The sequence below is a fragment of the Macrobrachium nipponense genome, chromosome 11 (assembly GCF_015104395.2).
Source record: "Macrobrachium nipponense isolate FS-2020 chromosome 11, ASM1510439v2, whole genome shotgun sequence".
NCBI lineage: Eukaryota > Metazoa > Arthropoda > Malacostraca > Decapoda > Palaemonidae > Macrobrachium > Macrobrachium nipponense.
The window spans coordinates 108,281,926-108,304,425 of record NC_061087.1 but is presented as its reverse complement, the minus strand read 5'-3'; the positions used below and the strand labels follow the sequence as shown (position 1 = coordinate 108,304,425).

Genomic DNA, 22,500 nt, shown 5'->3' with positions numbered 1-22,500 from the left:
AATTTAGGCCAAAAGTCAAGCGCTGGTACTTATGAGGCCATTCAGGTAATTGAGAGTAAAAAGGGTTGAAAGGTGTAACAGGAGGAAAACCTCAAAGCAGGTGGAAGAACAAAGAGAATATGAACGGAGATACGGTAAAAGGAATGAAAGAGGGCACCGTCCCCCTATTGATATAGGCAAGGCAATGCAAAGTATAAGATTACAAGAATAATCTGTTGTTTAAAATTACATAATCAACAAAAAACAAAGATGTGATATTAATCATTATAGTTTATAATTAACAATAACAAAGGAGATGTTATAAACAAAGCGATGAAATATCGATATATACGTTGATTGTGTGAGAAGGATTATTGTTACCCTGAAAATTTCATTGTAAATAAATAATCAAAGCAGAAGTATAGCTCTATAAGACCATAAATCACGATGCTCTGCAATGACTAGTCTCTATGCATCGCTATAACTTGTTCAGTTATTAGAGAGAGAGAGAGAGAGAGAGAGAGAGAGAGAGAGAGAGAGAGAATTATGCGCCTGAATACGGGAATTAAAGACACACACAACCCTGTATTTTTTTGCAAATGAAGGGGAGCTATTGTTTCGAAGTTACAAATACTCTCTCTCTCTCTCTCTCTCTCTCTCTCTCTCTCTCTCTCTCTCTCTCTCTCTCTCTCTCTCTCTCTCTCTCTATACATACCTAAGTGGATCCACACCTCTAAAGGTAAAAGTCTGTGTCATGGGAAAAAAATATCTTCTCATTAAGAAAGCTGAACTAACAATGTTACTATCTATAACAATCATTCTTTTTTTATTTCTTCTAATAATTTTTTTAAAGTTAGTATTCTATTTATTCTATTTAAAGTTGAAAAAATGACTTAAGTAGGCGGTCATAAAATCGATTTAGTCAGAATTTAATTCCTGATGTAGAATAATGATGGCCACGTAAATCACTGCATATTGGAATTCTGTAGATTTCAAAGGACGCTGTATTCTCTACACCTTTCCCTTTAAGTGGGAAATATGATAATGTGTACCCGGTTCAGCATATACCTACAGCTCGACGCTGTCCAATTTCCAACCAACCACCCCCCCAACCCCTGCAAACCCTCCACCCCTTCCTAAAAAAAAAAAAAAAATATATATATATATATATATAATATATTATATATATATATATATAATATATATAAGTAATATTTCTTCATCGTTAAATCTGAACCTCTCATATTTTCATTTCGGTATACGCTACTAATACCCTTTTAAGGTAACACACAGTTCCCCGTTGGACGACTGGTAACGTGCTCGTCTACCGATTCGGTAGTCCGGAGTTCGATTCCCCGCTCTGCCAACGTAGAATCAGAGGAATTTATTTCTGGTGATTAGAAATAAATTCCGTTACTAGGTATACAACCTACTGGTTCCTAGCGACGTGAAAATAACCTAATCCTTCAGGCCCCAGAACTATAGGTTCAGTGGTCTGGTTAAACTGAGATATACTCTAACTTAAAGGCAACGTATTACAAAGCAAATGACGTATCTTATTACCATATTTGCTAAAATGACTCATCTCGTTTTAAAATTTCTCAAAAGTATCAAAGAACGTTTTTATAAAAAAAAAAAAAAAAAAAAAAAAAACTGATGATTATCTTCTTTCCCACCCGCAAACCCCTCTGAATTTGGTCAAACAACTTTTGAGAAGCTAATGGTGATTCGTTTTCTCTTCCCCACCCCCACACCCCATTCAACTCGGTCGCAGGAGAGAGATACGAGCCCATCGTAGCAGACAGTTCCTACAAAATCTACATGAAGCTGCGGATCAAAAGGGTCGAGCCCCAGGACCTCGGAACGTTCAAATGCGTAGCCAAGAACTCCCTCGGCGAGACGGACGGAGCCATCAAGGTTTACGGTAAGCAGACTACTAGAGTAGATTCACATCAACCGTGCATCTGATGTCTAGGCCCATCCCTTACGACGCTCCTGATTTGGTTGTTGATAAGCCAGTCACAGGGCTGGAAACTGTCAGTCTCTCGAGAGAGTTGACAGAGGTAGGATGTAGTATGTTCCGCCTCTCCTCATGGATATATACGTCTTTCAAAGTATCCCTCAGGAGAGGTGGAACATACATCTTGCCTATGTGAACTCTCTCGAGAGAGAGACTGAGTGTCCTCAGCCCTGTGACTGGCTTATCAACAGCCAATCAGCAGCGTCGTAAAGGACGGGGCCTAGACATCACACGCAGGATTGATGTGAATCTACTATATAGTTCCTCTCTCTCTATCCTCAACAAGAGTTGCGTAACCCAATCGACGTCAAATGTTTGAATCAGATCGAATAACAAACGAAGCATCTGATCAAATCTAAACGAACTCGGGTGATCTTGGAATCCGAAGAGACGAGTGGTTTGTTGAACCTTATTTTCTTTTTTTTCTAGACGCTATAATCCCCTGGGATTATATTCCCCTTTTCGGGAGGTTTTTTCGTCAAGAAAGGGAATCTCGCGACTGTGTTTGATGTTAGATAAATGAATCTTACCATGTAAAAATATCATATAAAAACGGGAAGACTTCACGTCAAAGAATTCTCTGAAAATTGGATTTAGAGTCAGTCTAAGGTCGATTCCATGACATTTCTCTCTCAACAGAATAAAATTTTCATTTTTCTTATCAGTCTTCCAGACAAACAAACGAACGAACTGAAAATAAAAACAAACGGAGATTAAACATTAATGCTATATACCAGAGTATCATCGACTGATTCTCAGATAAATACATTTTTAAAGAGACGAAAAGAAATTTGTACTAAAGCTCTAAATGAGCAGAGATTTATATTATAGAAACATCGGTTAAGAAAGAGTAAAGTAATGTTGAGTTGGTTGAGTAAGGTTTTGATAAAGCTAAATTAAATTGGGCGAGGTTCAGACTATGTTCAGGTTTGGGCTGAGTTAAAAAGATATGCGATATTAGTTTGTGAAATATGGCGAGCGTTTTGTCATGCGGAAAATAAGAGTGTATATATATATATATATATATATATATATATATATATATATATATATATATATATGTATATATATATATATATATATATATATAGATATATATATATATATATATATATGTATATATATATATATATGTGTGTGTGTGTGTGTGTGTGTGTATAAATACTTATATATATATATATATATATATATATATATATATAATATAATATATATATATATATATTACTATAAAAACAAAATATATATTTGCATCCATTTGTCAACCCTTTTTGTGTACCAAAAACAAACTACGTGTGGTAGTTCTCGACATACGAAATAACAGTTCCACGGGAATAAAATTGAATGAAATTGAATAAAATTGAACATCTGTAGAAACCTTTTGAATATTTTTAATTGTTGGGGTCTATAAATAGCGTTTACAAACCCCTTCTATCTCCTGGGGAGAGTCTGTGTAACTAGTTATAAAAAAACTGAACAAACCTTTAAGAAGTTTAATAGTTTCTCATTTTTTTTATTTCGCCAAATTTCTTATGGCAGTGGAACCTTTATTTCAACTGAACCTTTATTTCAACCCTATTCCTGTTAATGTGTATTATTATACCTGGAGAGGATTTTAAATGTACAATAATATTACAATTATTGCCATGAAAATTTACCTGGATATATAGGAACCATAAACAATTTCTTTTCAAGGCATTATACATACTATACATACATACATGTATACATTACATGTGCATACACACAGACACTTGACACACACACACACACACAAACACAACCCCAAACAACCAGACACAGACCCCACAAATCAGACACAGACACCAAAGAGATCTATAGGAAGGCCTCTCTCTCCCTCCCCCCTAAAGAAATCGAGCCCCCCAAGTCCCACTTGAACCCTTCGCCCGGAGGTGAGGAGCAGCCCACCGAAGGGAACAGCAGCCAGGACTTCGAAACGGTAACCACACCGGCCTCTGACCCTCAGAGCAAAGGTGAGAGACACACTCCTCATTTATTCGAGGGTTTCTTCTTCTGTAAGGAGAAAGGAAATGTATACGAGAGGGCTAGTTTCACATATGTGTGTATACATACATACATACATACATACATGTGTATATATATATATATATATATATATATATATATATATATATATATATATATATATATAATATATATATATAGATCTATATATATATATATATATATATATACTAGATATATATAGATCTATATATATATTAGATCTATATATTAGATCTATATATATAGATCTATATATATATAGATATATATATATATATATATATATATTATATATAAGTATAATATATATATTCTATATATATATATTAGATCTATATATATAGATATCGTAATATATATATATAGTATATATAGATATCTATATATATAGATCTAATATATCTATATTATATATAAGATATCTATAAATATTATATCTATATATATGTATATCTATATAAATATATATATATATATATATATATATAATATATATAGATAGATAGATAATATATATATATATACTATACTATATAGTCATATTATTTAATCCTAATATATAATAATATAGTATTAATAGTATATATATCTATCTTATATATCTATCTATCTGTATTCTATTATATTTATATATATATATATATGATCCTATATATATCTCTATATATCGATAGATATATATAGATATAGATATATGATATATATAATTAATATATATTATAGAATAGTATTATATATATATATATATATATATATCTATATATAGATATATATAGGATAGATATATATATATATATATATATATATATATATATATAGATATAATATATAGATTATATAGATATACTATATAATATATATATATATATATATATATATATACATATATATATATATATACTATTATACATAGATATATTATATATATATATATATATATATTATATACACATATACATATATATCATATATATATATATATATATATATACACATATACATATATATATATATATATATAATAATATAATATATTATACTTATATATATATATTATATAATATAATATTATGTTTGTATGTATGTATGTATGTATAATATCCCTCTGCTGATGTTGTGGCAGAATAGCAATTTCAATTGTTACTTAACTTAATGCCATTTGACAATTAACTTTTCCATTTTTTAACCATTTCTTAACTGCTATTAAAATGTGTACTCAATGAAAAAAAAATTACTTTGTAGTAATTTTTTTGTGGAATATAGATTTAGGCTATATCTTGTGGTCTTAGGATTAAAGCGGGATGACTAATTTCCTTCAGTCTAAATAATGCATTCGTGCAACCTGCACTCTATTTGAATTCTAATTTGCGTGAGTTTAAACTTCATAATTTATAATAGATAGGTAAATCTGAACGCCATGTACTATATCGTTACTTATGACTGAGTATCCATTCACTAATTTATGAGTGGATACATTTTCATCAGTTAATTATAAATTATGAGTGAATTTCCAATCGCTTACGACTGAGTAACAATTCAGTTATTTTATGAATCGATATATTTTCAATTAATTATATTTTCAGAGGAAATTTAAAAGCGTATCAAGATAATTCAAAGACTGTAAATTCACAGGACGAACACAATTCACACAATTTATACGCGATTTGCAACATAATTCAAAACTGACAATAAACAAGTCTTGACGTAATTCATAAAAATGTTTTCAAAACAAAACATTGGATAATTCAAGACAGAATACAATTTATTTCTCGTGTTTTTCAATCCTTAAAGATTCCGTGAAACAATAAAATCGTACCTTTATATAGCATAAAAAATTAAAGTAACCAGAGTATAATTCCAGAAATACATTTTGCAAGCTGTTTCATGTTCAATGGAAGATCATTTACATTATTTATGAATACAATTCTATCAACGTATTGGTAAACAAAAATTATTAAAATCGTTTCGCTTTCAAATGCTATTTGCAAAAGATTCTTGTAAAATACCGGCTTGTGATGGTGTTATCAAATTCTCGAATTATATTCTACTGATAAATCAGCGTTAAATTTCCAGATTTTTATTATTTAAAGTTATCCATAACCGATTCCAATTAAATAATGTCTCTTTGGTACTTTGACATCCTGAAATAGCCATTAATGACTCTATTAAATATACGAATGACTTGAGCACATTTTCAATGCTATCAACAAAATATTCTGTTCAAATTGTATTTTCCCATGAAAATATTCTGTTCAAATTATATTTTCCCATCACAATATTCTGTTCAAATTATATTTTCCTATCAAAATATTCTGATAAAATCATTATAATTTCCCAGCAAAGTAGTCTGATCAAATTATATTTTTTCATCAAAATATTCTGTTCAAATTATATTTTCCCATCAAAATATTCTGATCAAATTATATTTTTCCGGCAAAATATTCTGATCAAATTATATTTTCCCATCAAAATATTCTGTTCCAATTGTATTTTCCCGGTAAAATATTCTAATCAAATTACGTATATTTTCCAAAAAAACAATCTGATCATATTATGTTTTCCCATCAAAATATTCTGATAACATCATTATATTTTCCCAGCAAAGTAGTCTGATCAAATTATATTTTCCCGTCAAAATATTCTGTTCAAATTATATTTTCCCATCAAAATATTCTGATCAAATTATATTTTCCCGGCAAAATATTCTGATCAAATTATATTTTCCCATCAAAATATTCTGTTCCAATTGTATTTTCCCGGTAAAATATTCTAATCAAATTACGTATATTTTCCCAGAAAAATATTCTGATCATATTATGTTTTCCCATCAAAATATTCTGATAACACCATTATATTTTCCCAGCAAAGTAGTCTGATCAAATTATATTTTCCCGTCAAAATATTCTGTTCAAATTATATTTTCCCATCATAATATTCTATTGTATTTTCCCGGTAAAATATTCTAATCAAATTACATATATTTTCCCAGAAAAATATTCTGATCATATGTTTTCTCATCAAAATATTCTGATAACATCATTATATTTTCTTAACAAAATAGTCTGATCAAATTATATTTTCCCATCAAAATATTCTGTTCAAATTATATTTTCCCATCAAAATATTCTGATCAAATTATATTTTCCTATCAAAATATTCTGTTCAAATTATATTTTCCTATCAAAATATTCTGATAAAATCATTATATTTTCAAAACAAAATAGTCTGATCAGATTATATTTTCCCATCAAAATATTCTGTTCAAATTATATTTTCCATCAAAATATTCTGATCAAATTATATTTTCCCATCAAAATATTCTGATCAAATTATATTTTCCCATCAAAATATTCTGTTCAAATTATACTTTCCCATCATAATATTCTATTGTATTTTCCCGGTAGAATATTCTAATCAAATTACGTATATTTTCCCAAAAAAATATTCTGATATTATGTTTTCCCATGAAAATATTCTGATAACATCATTATATTTTCCCAACAAAATAGTCTGATCAAATCATATTTTCCCATCAAAATATTCTGTTCAAATTATATTTTCCCGTCAAAATATTCTGATCAAATTATATTTTCCCATCAAAATATTCTGATCAAATTATATTTTCCCATCAAAATATTCTGTTCAAAATATATTTTCCTATCAAAATATTCTGATAAAATCATTATATTCAAACAAAATATTCTGATCCAAATTATCCCATCAAAATTATTCTGTTCAAATTATAAAATTTTCCCATTCAAAATATTTTCTGAAAATCAAAATTAATATCACGTCTGTTATCAATTATATTTTCTCCCATCAAAATATTCTGATTTTTTTTTCAACATTATATTTTCCCATCAAAATATTTTCATTCAAATTATATTTTCACATCAAAATATTCTTATCAAATTAAAATATTCCCATCATTTCTGAAATCCAATATTTTCCCATCAAAATATTCTGATCATGTTATATTTTCCTAGTCTTGACATTACAAGGTTACTTCCAGTGGAATAATTTCAATTACATTATTATGAAATGAAAAATCGAAGAATACTTCTTTCAAAATTAAATTATATTTAATTTTGAGAGTTATTTTATACAGACTTTCAAAAATCAAAGCCTTGTACTTTAACATAAAAATCGCAACCTTAATTGTGATTTTAATACTAACCGTATAATTTCTAATGAAAGATTAGCACTTGAAGTCTTGTGACTTTACAATTATATAAAATATTTCTTTAATTACACTAGAACAGCATTTTCACGAAATGCAATTTCAATTGCAATTGCAAAATGCCAATTGCAACTCTTTGAAAATCAGCGACTGAAAATATCTAATCAAAGTATTCGTAGAACGATGAATTAAAGACTTTTTGCAATTTTGTAAATACATATAATTTAATTTTCTCAATATTTGCATGAACGCTAACTTCAAGATATTGTTGATGCAGTTAAAATGTAATATTGAGTTAGGTTTCATTCATATAGTTACTGGCGTGGAAAATATTGAATAGTTGATACTAAACTAGATTAAAAGCACTTGAAAATAGAATAGTCTAAAGTCCCATATAAAACATATGCAGCTGACCAGCTACAACATTCTTCAAAACTCTCATAACCAGCGGATCATTTTTAACGTTAAAAATAAATAAGTGAAGAGAATTACAATGGGTTATTTTTCTAGGTAAATCTTCCAACATAGATTTATAATTTCATAAAACAACCTTACAATATTCTAGAAATATTATAATAATTTATTTACTTTAAAAACAGCAAAGTCAATCATTATATTTAGGACACCAAGCAGACTATTTTCTTAAAAGATAACCAGTCAATAATTCGTGTTCGTTCTTTCAAGTTTTTCGAAATTTTTTAAATGTTCGTTCTTTCAAGTTTTTCGAAATTTTTTAAACTACTGTCTTTACTTTTCTCTAATTTAGTAAAACCTATCGAAAAATAAAGAAAAAATTGTTAAACAAAATAAAACAAAAATAAGATGAGGATGACGAATCAATTTTGCAACAATTTAAAATTTCTATTTTTTTCTATTTTGTGAAACTTGCCGGCAATTGTAAAATTTCAATAAAGGTGTCAGAAAAAAAAAAAACTATCATGATTAGTAATACATTTAACTTCAATTAATGTCTTTATGTGGTTAATTTAGTAAAACTTACTGAACTTTTAAAAAAAGAGTAAATAATGTGTTGCACAAAATTCGAAAAAAAAAAACAATATCATTGCGATATGTACGATTGCTATTGTAGATACGATACTTGTTCATTTCACGTACGACATTTCCCACCCATCCTCTCCAACAGATCGCAAGAAGTTCGAGAACTTCCTTTATCCCAAGGGGGTGAACGACCTTACCGACTATCACCCGGGCGGTAAGAGCTTTATCAATCCAAAAGGTGTGTTTTGACAACTGACCTAGAGTAGTTTTTTCTTTCTTTTTTTTTACCAACTGTTTTAGGACCAGTTCAGCTGCTCTTGTTGTGGGTGATGCAACTGCTGCTAAAAAAGTTTGGTTTGTAATGCCTGCTTTGACAGTTTTTTTTTTTTTCGCTTTATGGTCTATTTCTTTTTCCCCCTTCTGCAACCTGCTCGATCTTCGTTTCAATAGCTATAAGATCGTAGAGTTAAGTAGTAGGTAAGCACATCAGCTTTTGCTTGGCAAAGTCATTAGTCATTTCTGTGCAATGTCCTTGGTCATTTCTGCTCCAAGTACCTGGTCATTTCTGCACAAAGTCTTTGGTGATTTCTGCACATTGACATTTGTCATTTCTGTGCAAAGTCCTTGGTGAGTTCTGCGCAATGACCTTGGTCATTTCTGCATAGTGTTCTTGGCCATTTCTGCGCAAGATCCTTTGTGGTCACTTCTGCGCAAGGTACTAGGTCATTTTTTCACAAGGTCCTTGGACATTTCTGCGCAAAATATTTTACCATGTCTTCAAAGTCCTTGGTCATTTCTGAGCAAAGTCGTTGGTTATTTCTACGCAAAGTCATTGATCATTTCTGCGCAAAGTCCTTGGTCATTTCTGAGCAAAGTCCTTGGTTATTTCTACGCAAAGTCATTGATCATTTCTGCGCAAAGTCCTTGGTTATTTCCGCACAAAATATTTTATCATTTCTGCTCAGAGTTCTTGATCATTTCTGCGCAAAGTCCTTGGTTATTTCTACGCAAAGGCCTTGATCATTTCTGAGCAAGGTCCTTGGTCATTTCTGTGCAATAGTTTACGCAATTTTCTTAATTTCTGCCTTTGTTTCGGAAAGTTGCACACTAACACGAGTGTATGCTCATATACTTTCTAATACGACTCTCATTTCTTTTGCTCCCTAAGTTTAATCTCCTGCTTTCTTCAATACTTTCACTCGTTAGCCTTTTTGCATTAGCTGGTCAGTGTGTTATTAATGCATGTCAAAATCACTTGTAAAAACAGTGTCATAATAGCTTCCTGTAGCATCTAATAGCGCCTTTGCACTTAGTAGCCAATATACTTGCTATTTAGGAGGAGAGAAGAGTAAAACATATATCACACAAGTAGGCAATATATTTGCTATTTACGAGCAAACTAAGAGCAAAATATTAGTCATACAATTAGGCAATATTTTTCTTGTTTAAAGGCAGATAAGAGCAAAATATAAGCCACACAAATACCTAATATATTTGCTATTTGGGAGCAAACAGGAGCAAAATATAAGCCACAAAAGTACCCAATATTTTTGCTATTTAGGAGCAAATAAGAGCAAAATACAAGTCATACAAGTACGCAATATTTTTGCTGGTTAGGATCAGATAATAGTTAATTTATAAGTCAGACAACTGCGGCTATAATTACTTTACCATTAATCGCTCCTCAGTGCAAAGTGTTCGAGTGACACTTTATGACACTTTGCAAATACCTACTACAGGTGCTATCTGTCTGCTTTTCTCAATAGCTCTGTTGCATGCTTCTATGCATGACTTTTTTTTTATCTAACAGCTTTCTAAAATTCTTGCTGTTTTACACGATTATAAAAATAGCAAATAGCTAATATACCCCATTAAGGGAATCTCGACATATAGGAAATGAGTGAAAATATTTCGTGGTGACAAATGTCTTTCCTGACATGACCAGCAAATTTGGATCATGTCAGGACCAACGAACCCAGTATTTTTCAAGAAAATATTATACCACTTTGATTTACACACACACACACACACACACACACACACACACACATATATATATATATATATATATATATATATATATATATATATATATATACTATATATATATATATATATATAAATCAAAAGGTGCGAACATGTAGACATCAGAGGGTTACCGAAACTCAGAAGATCAATTAAGGAGTTTATTATGATACGTTTCGTGTCATCCTGACACATCATCAGTCTGTAATGTAAAATCAATTCACAATTATGAAAAAATATATAAAGTTTACATGCTATTTTAAAAAAGGAAAACATAAAATACTAAAGTTATTCATAAAAATTATTGTTAAAAGCTAAAAATACTAAAATTATTTACAAGGTGACATTAAAATTGAAGAGATTTAGGATTAAAAAGGAATATTAACCTTAATAAAGCGAAGGACAAGAAAGGAATGGCTGTACGACCGTCGTTTGCCCAGATCTCGACTACGCCAAGAAAAGCTGAGTAGAGGATTGACTAGAATTGAGGGAAGGAACGAGGTGCTTGATATGTATAGACTCGAGTGTCGTTATATATTGGCTATGCTTGGTATTGTCAATTATCTAAAAATGTTTTTTCGTTAATTTCAATTTTACGCCACTATTCCATATTTTTTCAAAAATAAATTAGGAGACCGTATCAAGAAATTTATTGAAAGAGAGTTCGGAAGTCTCAAAGTTAATTTAAAACCTATTAATCCTATCAAAATAGGCTCACTTCTTAGTCATAAAGAGAATTTGCAACCGTTTATGCGATCCAATATTATTTACAAATTTACTTGCCCGGGGTGTCCCGGTACTTACATTGGATCGACGAAACTCTTGTTGCAAGTTCGATATTCTAGTCATTTGGGAGTGAGCTACAGAATTGGCCAAAGGATAACCAATCCTGAACTTTCTAATATAAGAAATCATGCAGCTCTCTGTAAAATTTAAATTAACAAAAAACATTTTTCGATAATTGACAATACCAAGCATAGCCAATATATAACGACACTCGAGTCCTTACATATCAAGCACCTCGTTCCTTCCCTCAATTCTAGTCAATCCACTACTCAGCTTTTCTTGGCGTAGTCGAGATCTACGCAAACGACGGTCATACAGCCATTCCTTTCTTGTCCTTCGCTTTATTAAGGTTAATATTCCTTTTTAATCCTAAATCTCTTCAATTTTAATGTCACCTTGTAAATAATTTTAGTATTTTTAGCTTTTAACAATAATTTTTATGAATAACTTTAGTATTTTATGTTTTCCTTTTTTAAAATAGCATGTAAACTTTATATATTTTTTATAAATGTGAATTGATTTTACATTACAGACTGATGATGTGTCAGGATGACACGAAACGTATCATAATAAACTCCTTAATTGATCTTCTGAGTTTCGTTAACCCTCTGATGTCTGTATATAAATATATAAATATATACATATATTATATATATATATAATATATATATATAATATATTATATATATATATATATATATATATATATATTAGGACTTCATACTGATAATTCGATTTTTCAGAGAAATTATAGTTTTGTGACTACGTTTTTCTCTATAGTAAGTTCCATTTTCGTCTTTTTATAATATATGATTATATTATTTGTACTTGATGTTGTTTTTCTTTCTACGCCATGTACTTGCAGTATATCTCTTCTTGGACAAATTTGTACTAATAGTTGTACACACACACACACTCACACACACACATACACACACACACACATATATATATATATATATATATATATATATATATGTGTGTGTGTGGTGTGTGTGTGTGTGTGTGTGTGCGTGTGTACAACTATTAGCACAAATTTGTCCAAGAAGAGATATACATTAAGTACATGGCCTAGAAAGAAAAACACAACATCCAGTACAAATAACATTATCATATATCATAAAAAACGGAAATGGAACTTACTATAGAGAAAAACGTAGTCACAAAACTATCATTTTTCTGAAACATCGAATTATCAGTATCAAGTCCTAATACACATAATGCTTGAAAAAAAAGTGGTATAATATAGTCTTGAAAAATAGTGGGTTCGCTAATCTTCACATGACCGGTAATTTTGGTAAACTACAGAATCAATGAGAAGCTAAATTATCTAAATTGAGACCGTTTTTTTTTTTACTTTACACTAAATTTATTGCTTAATTTGTCTTTATTTCTAATTCATCACTTAAAAATCTTGATTCCCTTGAAGTTTATAATTGGGTATCTTCGTTTTACTTCTAATTTGTCATGAAGTTAATTTTGTTAATTTACGTTAATTTAACTTTTCAGCCACGTTGGTGTGCCGTAAATATTATATATAGCGTTTAATCATTTAATATTATAGCGTTTAATCATTTAAAATTTAATTTCAGCAATGGCTTCCATAACTCTCCTTGCTTTGCCTATTCATCTATTCCTTTATTATGCATAATTTATCCACGTTATTAGTTACTTATCATTTAATACTTCAATACTTTATCATGAATTTCTTTTCCTTTTAGATGACCTGTTTATTTTATTCTCTCTCTCTCTCTCTCTCTCTCTCTCTCTCTCTCTCTCTCTCTCTCTCTAACATATAGTGAAAGAGAGAAAGGTAAATAATTTGAGTCATTTTTGCTCTCTTCAATAATAATAATAATAATAATAATAATAATAATAATAATAATAAAATCTAATTTATCCTTCCAGACCAAGATTATCGTCAGAGCCGGCGTCCAGGATTCTCCGGGTCGACTGGGACAGGAACAGGAACCCTTCCCAAACCTTTCGCTAGTATCCTATGCGCCTCCTTGGCTCTTGTGGCGTCCTACACCATGTCCTTCAACAGCAACAATATCCTTCTGAAAGGAAGGCTGCTGTGATAAGCATTTAGTTGGGGCTTCCTCAGGCAATGGAAGGACAGTGGTGTCCTGGAAGGGCACTGGTCACTTGGAAGACTAGTTGTCGCCTGGAAGAACAGTGGTCGCCAGGAAGGTCACTGGTCCCCTATAAGGCCACTGGTAGCCTAAACGGGCACTAGTCGCTTGGAAGGGGCACACTATTCGTCTGGAAGGACACTAGTACATTGGAAGGATAGTGGTCGCCTGGAATGGCACTGGTCACCTGGAAGGATACTAGTTGTCTGGAAGGAAACTAGTCGCCTGGAAGGGCACTGGTTACCTGGAAGGATACTAGTTGCCTGCAAGGGCACACTATTCGTCTGGAAGGACACTAGTACCTTGGAAGGACAGTGGTCGCCTGGAATGGCACTGGTCTCCTGGAAGGACACTAGTAGCCTGGAAGGACACTAGTAGCCTGTAAGGACAGCGGTCGCCTGGAAGGGCACTGGTCGTTTGGAAGGACAATGGTCGCTCGAGAAGTATGAAAAGGAGATGGAGTTTGCCAAAATAACTTTTTGTTGGAAAATTCAAAAACTTTTGTGTCTGGAAAAGAAACCGGTTTGAAGGAGTTTCCAGGAGTTTGGAAAATTCTCCAGTTAAACTGAACAAACGTTAAGTGAATCACAGTGGTGGTGAGACGAATTATTATTATAATAATATGTATCAGTGGACTTCAAACTTTGCTAAAGAATTGCATTTCAAGTACAATAATGTTAAGTTAAAGTTATTTACGTTCTCTGAACAGTATAGAACTGCAATGATGAAGTGATATGAAGAAATCCCAGGACAAACGAATACGTTTTTCAAATGTATTACACGAGAAATGAGTTCATTCTTTTGGTATTTCACGCTGAAAATGAGATGAACCAAACCAAGCTCAAGTTTCCACTGAGTGAATGAAAGAATCAGTGTGAAGGCACTGAACACAGTGTGACCAGCCAGACACAGAACACAGCGTCTGTCGTCTCTTAACCAGTATCAGTGTAAATATAAACACAGGTGTACAGACATAACAAGCCATTATAAAGCATGAACAAACGACAGACCATTTTGACTTCTCAATTGCAGAGCTGCTTCTTTCACGAAACGAGAAAATAAATCTTCCTATATATTGTATCCCATATCGTCGATGATTGTATAAAAAAAACAAGTATCATTCATTGTTCATTAGTTTTAGACTAATTGAAATGTATCATAGATGGCGATTTCAACAAAAAAAGGTAGTGAACTGAACATTAGCCATTATTCCTGAAACTGTAGGTACATGTGTAAATGCATACATACATACATACAAGACACTAATGATAACAACCTTGCCCAGTCTGCCAAGATCAAAAATAAATAAATCACGTTTCGTAGCTTTGACTTAAGCTCATAATTATGTGACTGTGGTTCATGAGTCATTACATACGCGAATATATTCATTTTTATTTATATTTTACTTTCCATTTCCATATATATATATTTTTTTGCACATAATACTCTATTCGGTGGAAAATTGCTTAGTATACAGTTGATAATCTTTGTGAATTGGTCTACATAAATGTTATTTTACGGGTTCCTAAATCTAATGAATTAGATGAATGTGCGTAAATCTGGATAATTATAGTGATTGCAATAACAAGAATTAAATCAAGACAAGAAAAAAACCTTATCACACATACTTCCCGGGTGAGAAAAAAGACAAACCATATAATGTAATAAAAATAAACAACTGGAAGAAAAGCAGGCCACAAGAGAAGGAAGTTTGTACATAATTATGAATATATTATATAATCTCCTCGAAGTTATGCCATAATCTAATACCTCAGTAGTCTATAGGATACATCCCCACAAGACAGAGGAAACAATAATGTGATTTCCACGTGACTGCTGATAAAGCTTAGGAGAACTTTGTAGTGATCTCTTCATTCATGATTTATATTGAGTTTTTTATACACTGTTTCTTCTAAAATCAAATACGTCGTTATAAACGAGCATTAAAACATATACGTAGTGTCAAAGGAGAACGTTTTCTGGCTCTCTTTGGTATCTTGGCACCAATGTAGCCAGGATTGGCTACTTGGTGAGATTTGGCACCAACCAAACTTTGTGCAAAGTGGCTAATATTGGTGACAAATTATGTACCAAGTATTGGTGACACACTTGATGCCAACTAGTCAATATTAGTAATAAACTTTATACCCAGTGGTCAATATTGATGACATATTCTTCAGTACCAAGTAGCCAATATTGGTGACATAATTTATATCAAGAAGCCAGTATTGGTGACGTACTCTTTACTCTGTATTGGTGATATATTCAGTACCAACGTGGAAATATTGGTGACATAATTGTTTCAAGTAGCAATATCTCAATAAACCTCTGTACCAAGTACCCAAAACTGGTGCTATATTGCGTACCAACTAGCCAATATTGGTGACATACTCTATACCAAGTGGCCAATATTGGTGACATACTCTATACCAAGTAGCCAATATTGGTGATATACTCTTTACCAAGTAGCCAATATTGGTGACAATTCTATACCAAATACCCACTTCTGGTGACATACTCAATACCAATTAGCCATTTATTGGTGACATACTGCTCGTCGGTTACCAGTTAACCAAACGGGAACAAAACTTTGTACCCGGCAGCAAATATCTGAACAAATTAGGTCACCTACGAGTAAACACAAACAATTTCAAACCTCTCTCGCTCTTTTCTTTCCTTTCTCCCTTTTCTCTCTTTCTCTCTCTGGTCTTTTCTCCCCGCTCAACTAACAATTTCCCTCCCCCTCTCTCTCTCTTCTCTCGTCTCTCTCCCCCCCCCCCCCTCTCTCTCTCTCTCTCTCTCTCTACTGGTCACCTACGATAAACACATGAACAATTTCGAATCTCTCTCTCTCTCTCTCTCTCTCTCTCTCTCTCTCTCTCTACTGGTCACCTACGATAAATGCGATAAACACATGAACAATTTCGAATCTCTCTCTCTCTCTCTCTCTCTCTCTCTCTCTCTCTCTCTCTCTCTCTCTAGAGGTTACTAATACTGGCTACATATCACAAGATACGGCGACAAGATCCAAAAAATAGAGCCACAAAACATTTCCTTGTGTCGCCAAAGGAAATAATGCGATAATTTGCATCGACCGGTATTGGAAACATAAATGACACTTGTTAATATTCCTCTCATTGTTAAGACGCGTTGAGTCAATAAAACTATTATTATTATTATTATTATTATTATTAGATTATTATTAATTATTATTATTATTATTATTACTATCATTATTATTAGTATTATTATTATTCATTATTATTATTATTATTTTATTATTATTATTATTATTATTTATTATTATTATTATTATTATTATTATTATTATTATTCAGCCTTGAAATTCAAGCTTCCAAAGAATGTGGCATTCATTAGAAAGAATTATAACAGATGGTAAAGGGAAATAGAGAGTGGAGATCAGTTATTAGAAAAAAAATAAATTCGCAAATATTTAATTGTAATATTTCGTCGCATATCAAATATACGGAAGCTCGCAGGGAGGAATATTCAACTAATTTTATTGACAATACTATTATACTTTTCTCTATTGTTTGTTATGCCCAGGAACGTAATGCAATAATTAATAATTTAAAAAGTTATTTTGGTGATCTTGTGGTAGTCTTTGGTTGTAACAGATAATGATGTCGAAAGATATTATAGAATGAAGGAAGGAGAAATTAAAAAGTGAAAATGATTAATTATTCTAATTGATAACAATTACCTATAAAACCCAGTAATTTTAATTACATGTATGTACATGTATGTATTATATATATGTATGTATGTATATATATATATATAATATATATATATATATATATATATATATATATATATATATATATATAATAACAAAAGCATAAATAAAAGACACTGATATCTAGTGTATTCAATACTCTTAATAAAAGAACTGTTCATATTTGTAAAATGATACCGATGATAATAGGAACCACAAAATGTCCTTACCCTTATAAAGAGTAATGATAGTTATAATGAACATTATGAAATTAATGATGCTATCACAAGTTTCTTTGAGCCTTCAAAATAATTATGACAGTATGATGATGATGATGATGATGATGATTGCGACAATGATACTGGTGCGTAGAATGATAGTGACGGCATGAGCGTTCTTTTCGATTAGAGTGAAGGTAATCATCGTAAAAAATTATAATGACAAGAATTTTACAATGAACTGAATCTTTTCTAAAGTCACATTCATCATACTCTGATCATGATGAGATTCCAGCACACAGTATATACATAATGGCGTGCGATGACATGGATTTTTTTTTTCTTTTTTCAAATACAATATACCTGTCAGCATGTCTTAAGCGATACCCAATTTACTTAGCCAATCAAGTTATTTGCATAGCCAATCAAGCTCAATCTGCCTGGTCAATGATTCACGTGATAACCAATTCACTTATTAGCCAGTGAACGATGAATCTTTATCAATATCCAGTCTATTAAGCCAATCAAGCTTACAATGAAAACTACATAATACACTCAGCTGCCAACTCTCCAGTTATTGTTACAGACTTGAATTGTATGAATACAGCATGAATTTATTCACCCATCATTGTTATTTTAAGTACTTTACACTCACGGAAGTATTGTAATAAAATATCTTTTAGTCATTTAGTCTTTATAACAAATAATTGAAATTCTACATTTTAAAATTTGTTATTTACAATTGTGTATCCATAACGACGTACAGTCATGGTGAATTACAGCTTCCTGTAATTCATATTACATCTATTAATTCGCAAATAAAATTTTTGCAATGTAATTCATATTTGCAAATTCAGATCGAAAATTCATAGCAGACAATTTTACCTCTTTCAAAGTTTTTGCTAAATTCTGACAAAATCATCTTCATATCTATCATTTTTGTCATAATTTTTCTTAAGTAATTTTCTAATAAATTTGCATTCTGACGAAAAAAAATAAATAAACCATCTTCATATTTACTTCGTCATAATTTTTCTTAATTTTTAAAAATTAATTTGCATATGTTTATTCATTGATAAAAATAAAAACATCAATATCCATCTGCATTCTGACAAAAAAAAACTATCTTCATATTTACCTCTTCATAATATTTCTTAATTTTTAACAATTATTTTGAATATCATTATTCACTGGTGAAAAGACAACAACATTCATCTGTACCTATAATCATACCTGAACAATTATTATCATTATTATTAATATATACCTAAGTGGGAGTATTGTACAATATGTGTGTCTATCTTTCCTCCTCCTCCTCCTCCAAGTGTTCATGTGTCCCAGAACAATCATGTACATCCCTGAACAAACCTAAATAAAATGTAAAAAACTTAATGAAGTATCCTAGTTGTTTCGTACTTAACCTTTTTTTTTTTAGTTCAGAATTTTGTTCAGGGCCCGCTGAAGTTATAGAATGTATTAAAAATTCAAGAGGGTGAGTTAAATAATAGAAATGAAAGCAAGATAGGGCACTTTCTGGCGTGATATTTATGAATACAACACATGTCACGGTGCATACGAAACATATACATATATATATATATATATATATATATATATATATATATATATATATATACGTATATATATATATAATGTACTATTATATATATACACACATATCTACTGAGTATATATATATATAAGAAAACTACGAATATATGTATATATGTATGTATGTATACGTACATATAATACATATATAAATTATATATATAATACAATATATATAAATATATATAATTCATGATATAATATATATACATACATATAATTCATAATACAAGTACGTATTTGTATTTATACATACACAGTACATATTTCCGTTATACAGTATGAATGTATTTATATATCAAGCATATGTATAAATGAAGCACACTTAATCCACAAAACCTAACATGGAAAATATAAGAGTATAAACACAAAGAACAACAGACGAAAGAGAACGTGGATATGTGTCAAGTTATTAATCTACAACCTTTAGTTTCTTATCTGGACATTCCTATATATATATATATATATATATATATATATATATATATATATATATATATATATATATATATATTCCAAAGATTCTTCATCTACAAGATTCGAAATCACATTTATTCCCACCCGCGTCTTCGCCATAAAGACCAACTTCCGAAATGCCGTTAGAATTTAACATGGAATTTAACAAATAGAATTTAACATACAACATAAAATTTTACATTCAACATGAAATTTAACATTTATCATAGAATTTAACATACATCAAATTTAACATTTTAAAATAAAATTTAATATTTAACATACAGTTTACCATTTAACATATAATGTAACATTTAACACAAAAATTTAACAAATTTATTTAACGAGAGCAACATTTAACATTAGACTCCGGGAGAGCTTTGACTCTTCTGTCTGCGATGAGAAACAAATTCTTCAAAAGGTTACATCATTTAAAACGTTCTACTACCCTTCCTGTTTCTTTGTCAGTATACTTTTTTCTTCTTATTTGTTTTTTTGGTTTACCAGGGTGAGGTCGCAAGTGAGTACAATGTGTGACCATATGCATACATACATACATACATATTATATATATATATATATATATATATATATATATATATATATGTATATAAATATATACATATATATATATATATTATATATATATATATATATATATATAAATATATATATATATATCTAATAAAAGGAGTCCCATAAAAACACCAAAATAGAGAAAAAGTACTATATTTCAGAGACTGCTGTCTCCCTCTTCAGGTAGATGAATGAGAAAAGTTTACAGAAAAGGTGGTATTTATACCAAGAGTCCATCCACAAACAAGCCATTTTAAGTCACCCCGCTGATAATCTTCCTCTAATCTTCTTAAGGGTTGGTTGAATGAAGACGTTGTCGATCGTGTCCGAAATCCATCCTCCTTTTGAGATGTTCATTACCTGCCTCTCTTTTATTAAGGCCGATTCCATCATTTGACTCTTGTACCGGCAGTTGCTGCTATAAATTACACGTGACAAATTCCAGTTTAATTCTATGGTTATGTTCATTTATATGGTTGAAAATAGCCGAGTTCTGTTGTCCATACCTAACTGACCGTTTGTGTATTAATCTCTGGGGAAGGGATTTACCTGTAAATCCGATGTAAGATTGGTCACAGTCCTGGCATGGGATTTCGTATACCCCAGAGTCCTTTGGAGATGTCTTTTGTTGGACGTTAATCAGGGATTTGGCTAAGGTGTTTGGGTAAGAAATACAAAAAGGGTTCGATTTCCGAGGGGGTTGGTTATTCTCTTAATCGTGTCCAGGTGGGGAATTATTATTTTATTGTTGGGTGTATCTCTGTCTTGTCTTTAGGGGGTCGGTAGAAAAATTACGTTAGCTTTGTGAATTGCTTTCTCAATTATATGGTCAGGATATTTTAAAAGACGAAAGTTGCTTGCGAATTAGTTCAAATTCTTTTTCCAGGAATTCTGGGGAACAAATTCGTAAGGCTCTTAAGAACAAGTTACTAGCTACACCTATTTTGATAGAAATGTCATGATAGCTAAAGTAGTGAATGTATGAAAGTGAGAACGTTGGTTTTCTGTATATGGTAAATTTGTATTCTGTCGTATCTCTGATTATTAAAACATCAAGAAAAGGAATTTTGTTGTCTGTTTCCCATTCAACTTTTAAAATTTGATGCTGGGCACTAATGTGTTTAATTTCGAGAGGAATTCATTGAAATTGCCTCCCCACCTATTATCCCAAAATGTTAGGATATCATCCACGTATCTCATCCACAGCATGTTTTTGGGTTTTTATTGCATTTATTACTGTAGTTTCAAAAGTATTCCATGTACAGATTGGCTAGAACAGGACTTAAAGGACTACCCATACTACACCCGAATTTTTGCTTGTAGAATGATTCCCCGAATGAAAATACGTTATTAGATGCACATAATTCAAACTAGCTTTATTATTTTGTCAAGCGCCAATGGGAAATGATCTGAATAGGGGATAATTTTACCCTTAAAAACTGAAGAACGTCCTGTACTGGTACTTAGTGAACAAGGAATCTACATCAAGGCTTAAAAGTTTTATGTTGTGAAGTGGTATATGTGCTTCTCTGAATTTGTGACAAAAATCTTCCGAATGTTTAATGTGACAGGGAGAAAAAGTGCCTAAAAAAGGGAAAGGAGGCCAGCTAACCATTTTAGAAATTTTGTAATTGAAAGCACCGGCACATGAAACGATGGGTCTGAATGGAAGATTGTCTTTGTGAGTTTTAGGAAGGCCATAAAAATAGGGTAATTTAGGATAATTACTTTAATTTCTCTAATAGTTC

The 22,500-nt window shown here is 30.9% G+C and overlaps 1 protein-coding gene across 3 annotated transcripts in view; it reads left to right on the top strand.

Annotated features, from left to right (window-relative positions):
- The window catches only part of LOC135208140 (lachesin-like), a 149,437-nt gene extending 132,623 nt beyond the window's left edge, over positions 1-16,814 (top strand). The window contains exons 8-11 of one of the 3 annotated variants that reach the window (XM_064240295.1): positions 1,754-1,903; positions 3,871-3,993; positions 9,352-9,420; positions 13,926-16,814. In XM_064240295.1, coding sequence (XP_064096365.1) covers positions 1,754-1,903; positions 3,871-3,993; positions 9,352-9,420; positions 13,926-14,098 — 515 coding nt within the window. In that variant the 3' untranslated portion in view covers positions 14,099-16,814. Of the gene's footprint in view, positions 1-1,753; positions 1,904-3,870; positions 3,994-9,351; positions 9,445-13,925 lie in introns of all 3 variants that reach the window. The other 2 variants (XM_064240292.1, XM_064240300.1) reach the window with 2 other exon arrangements.
- The last annotated feature ends 5,686 nt before the right edge of the window (positions 16,815-22,500 follow it).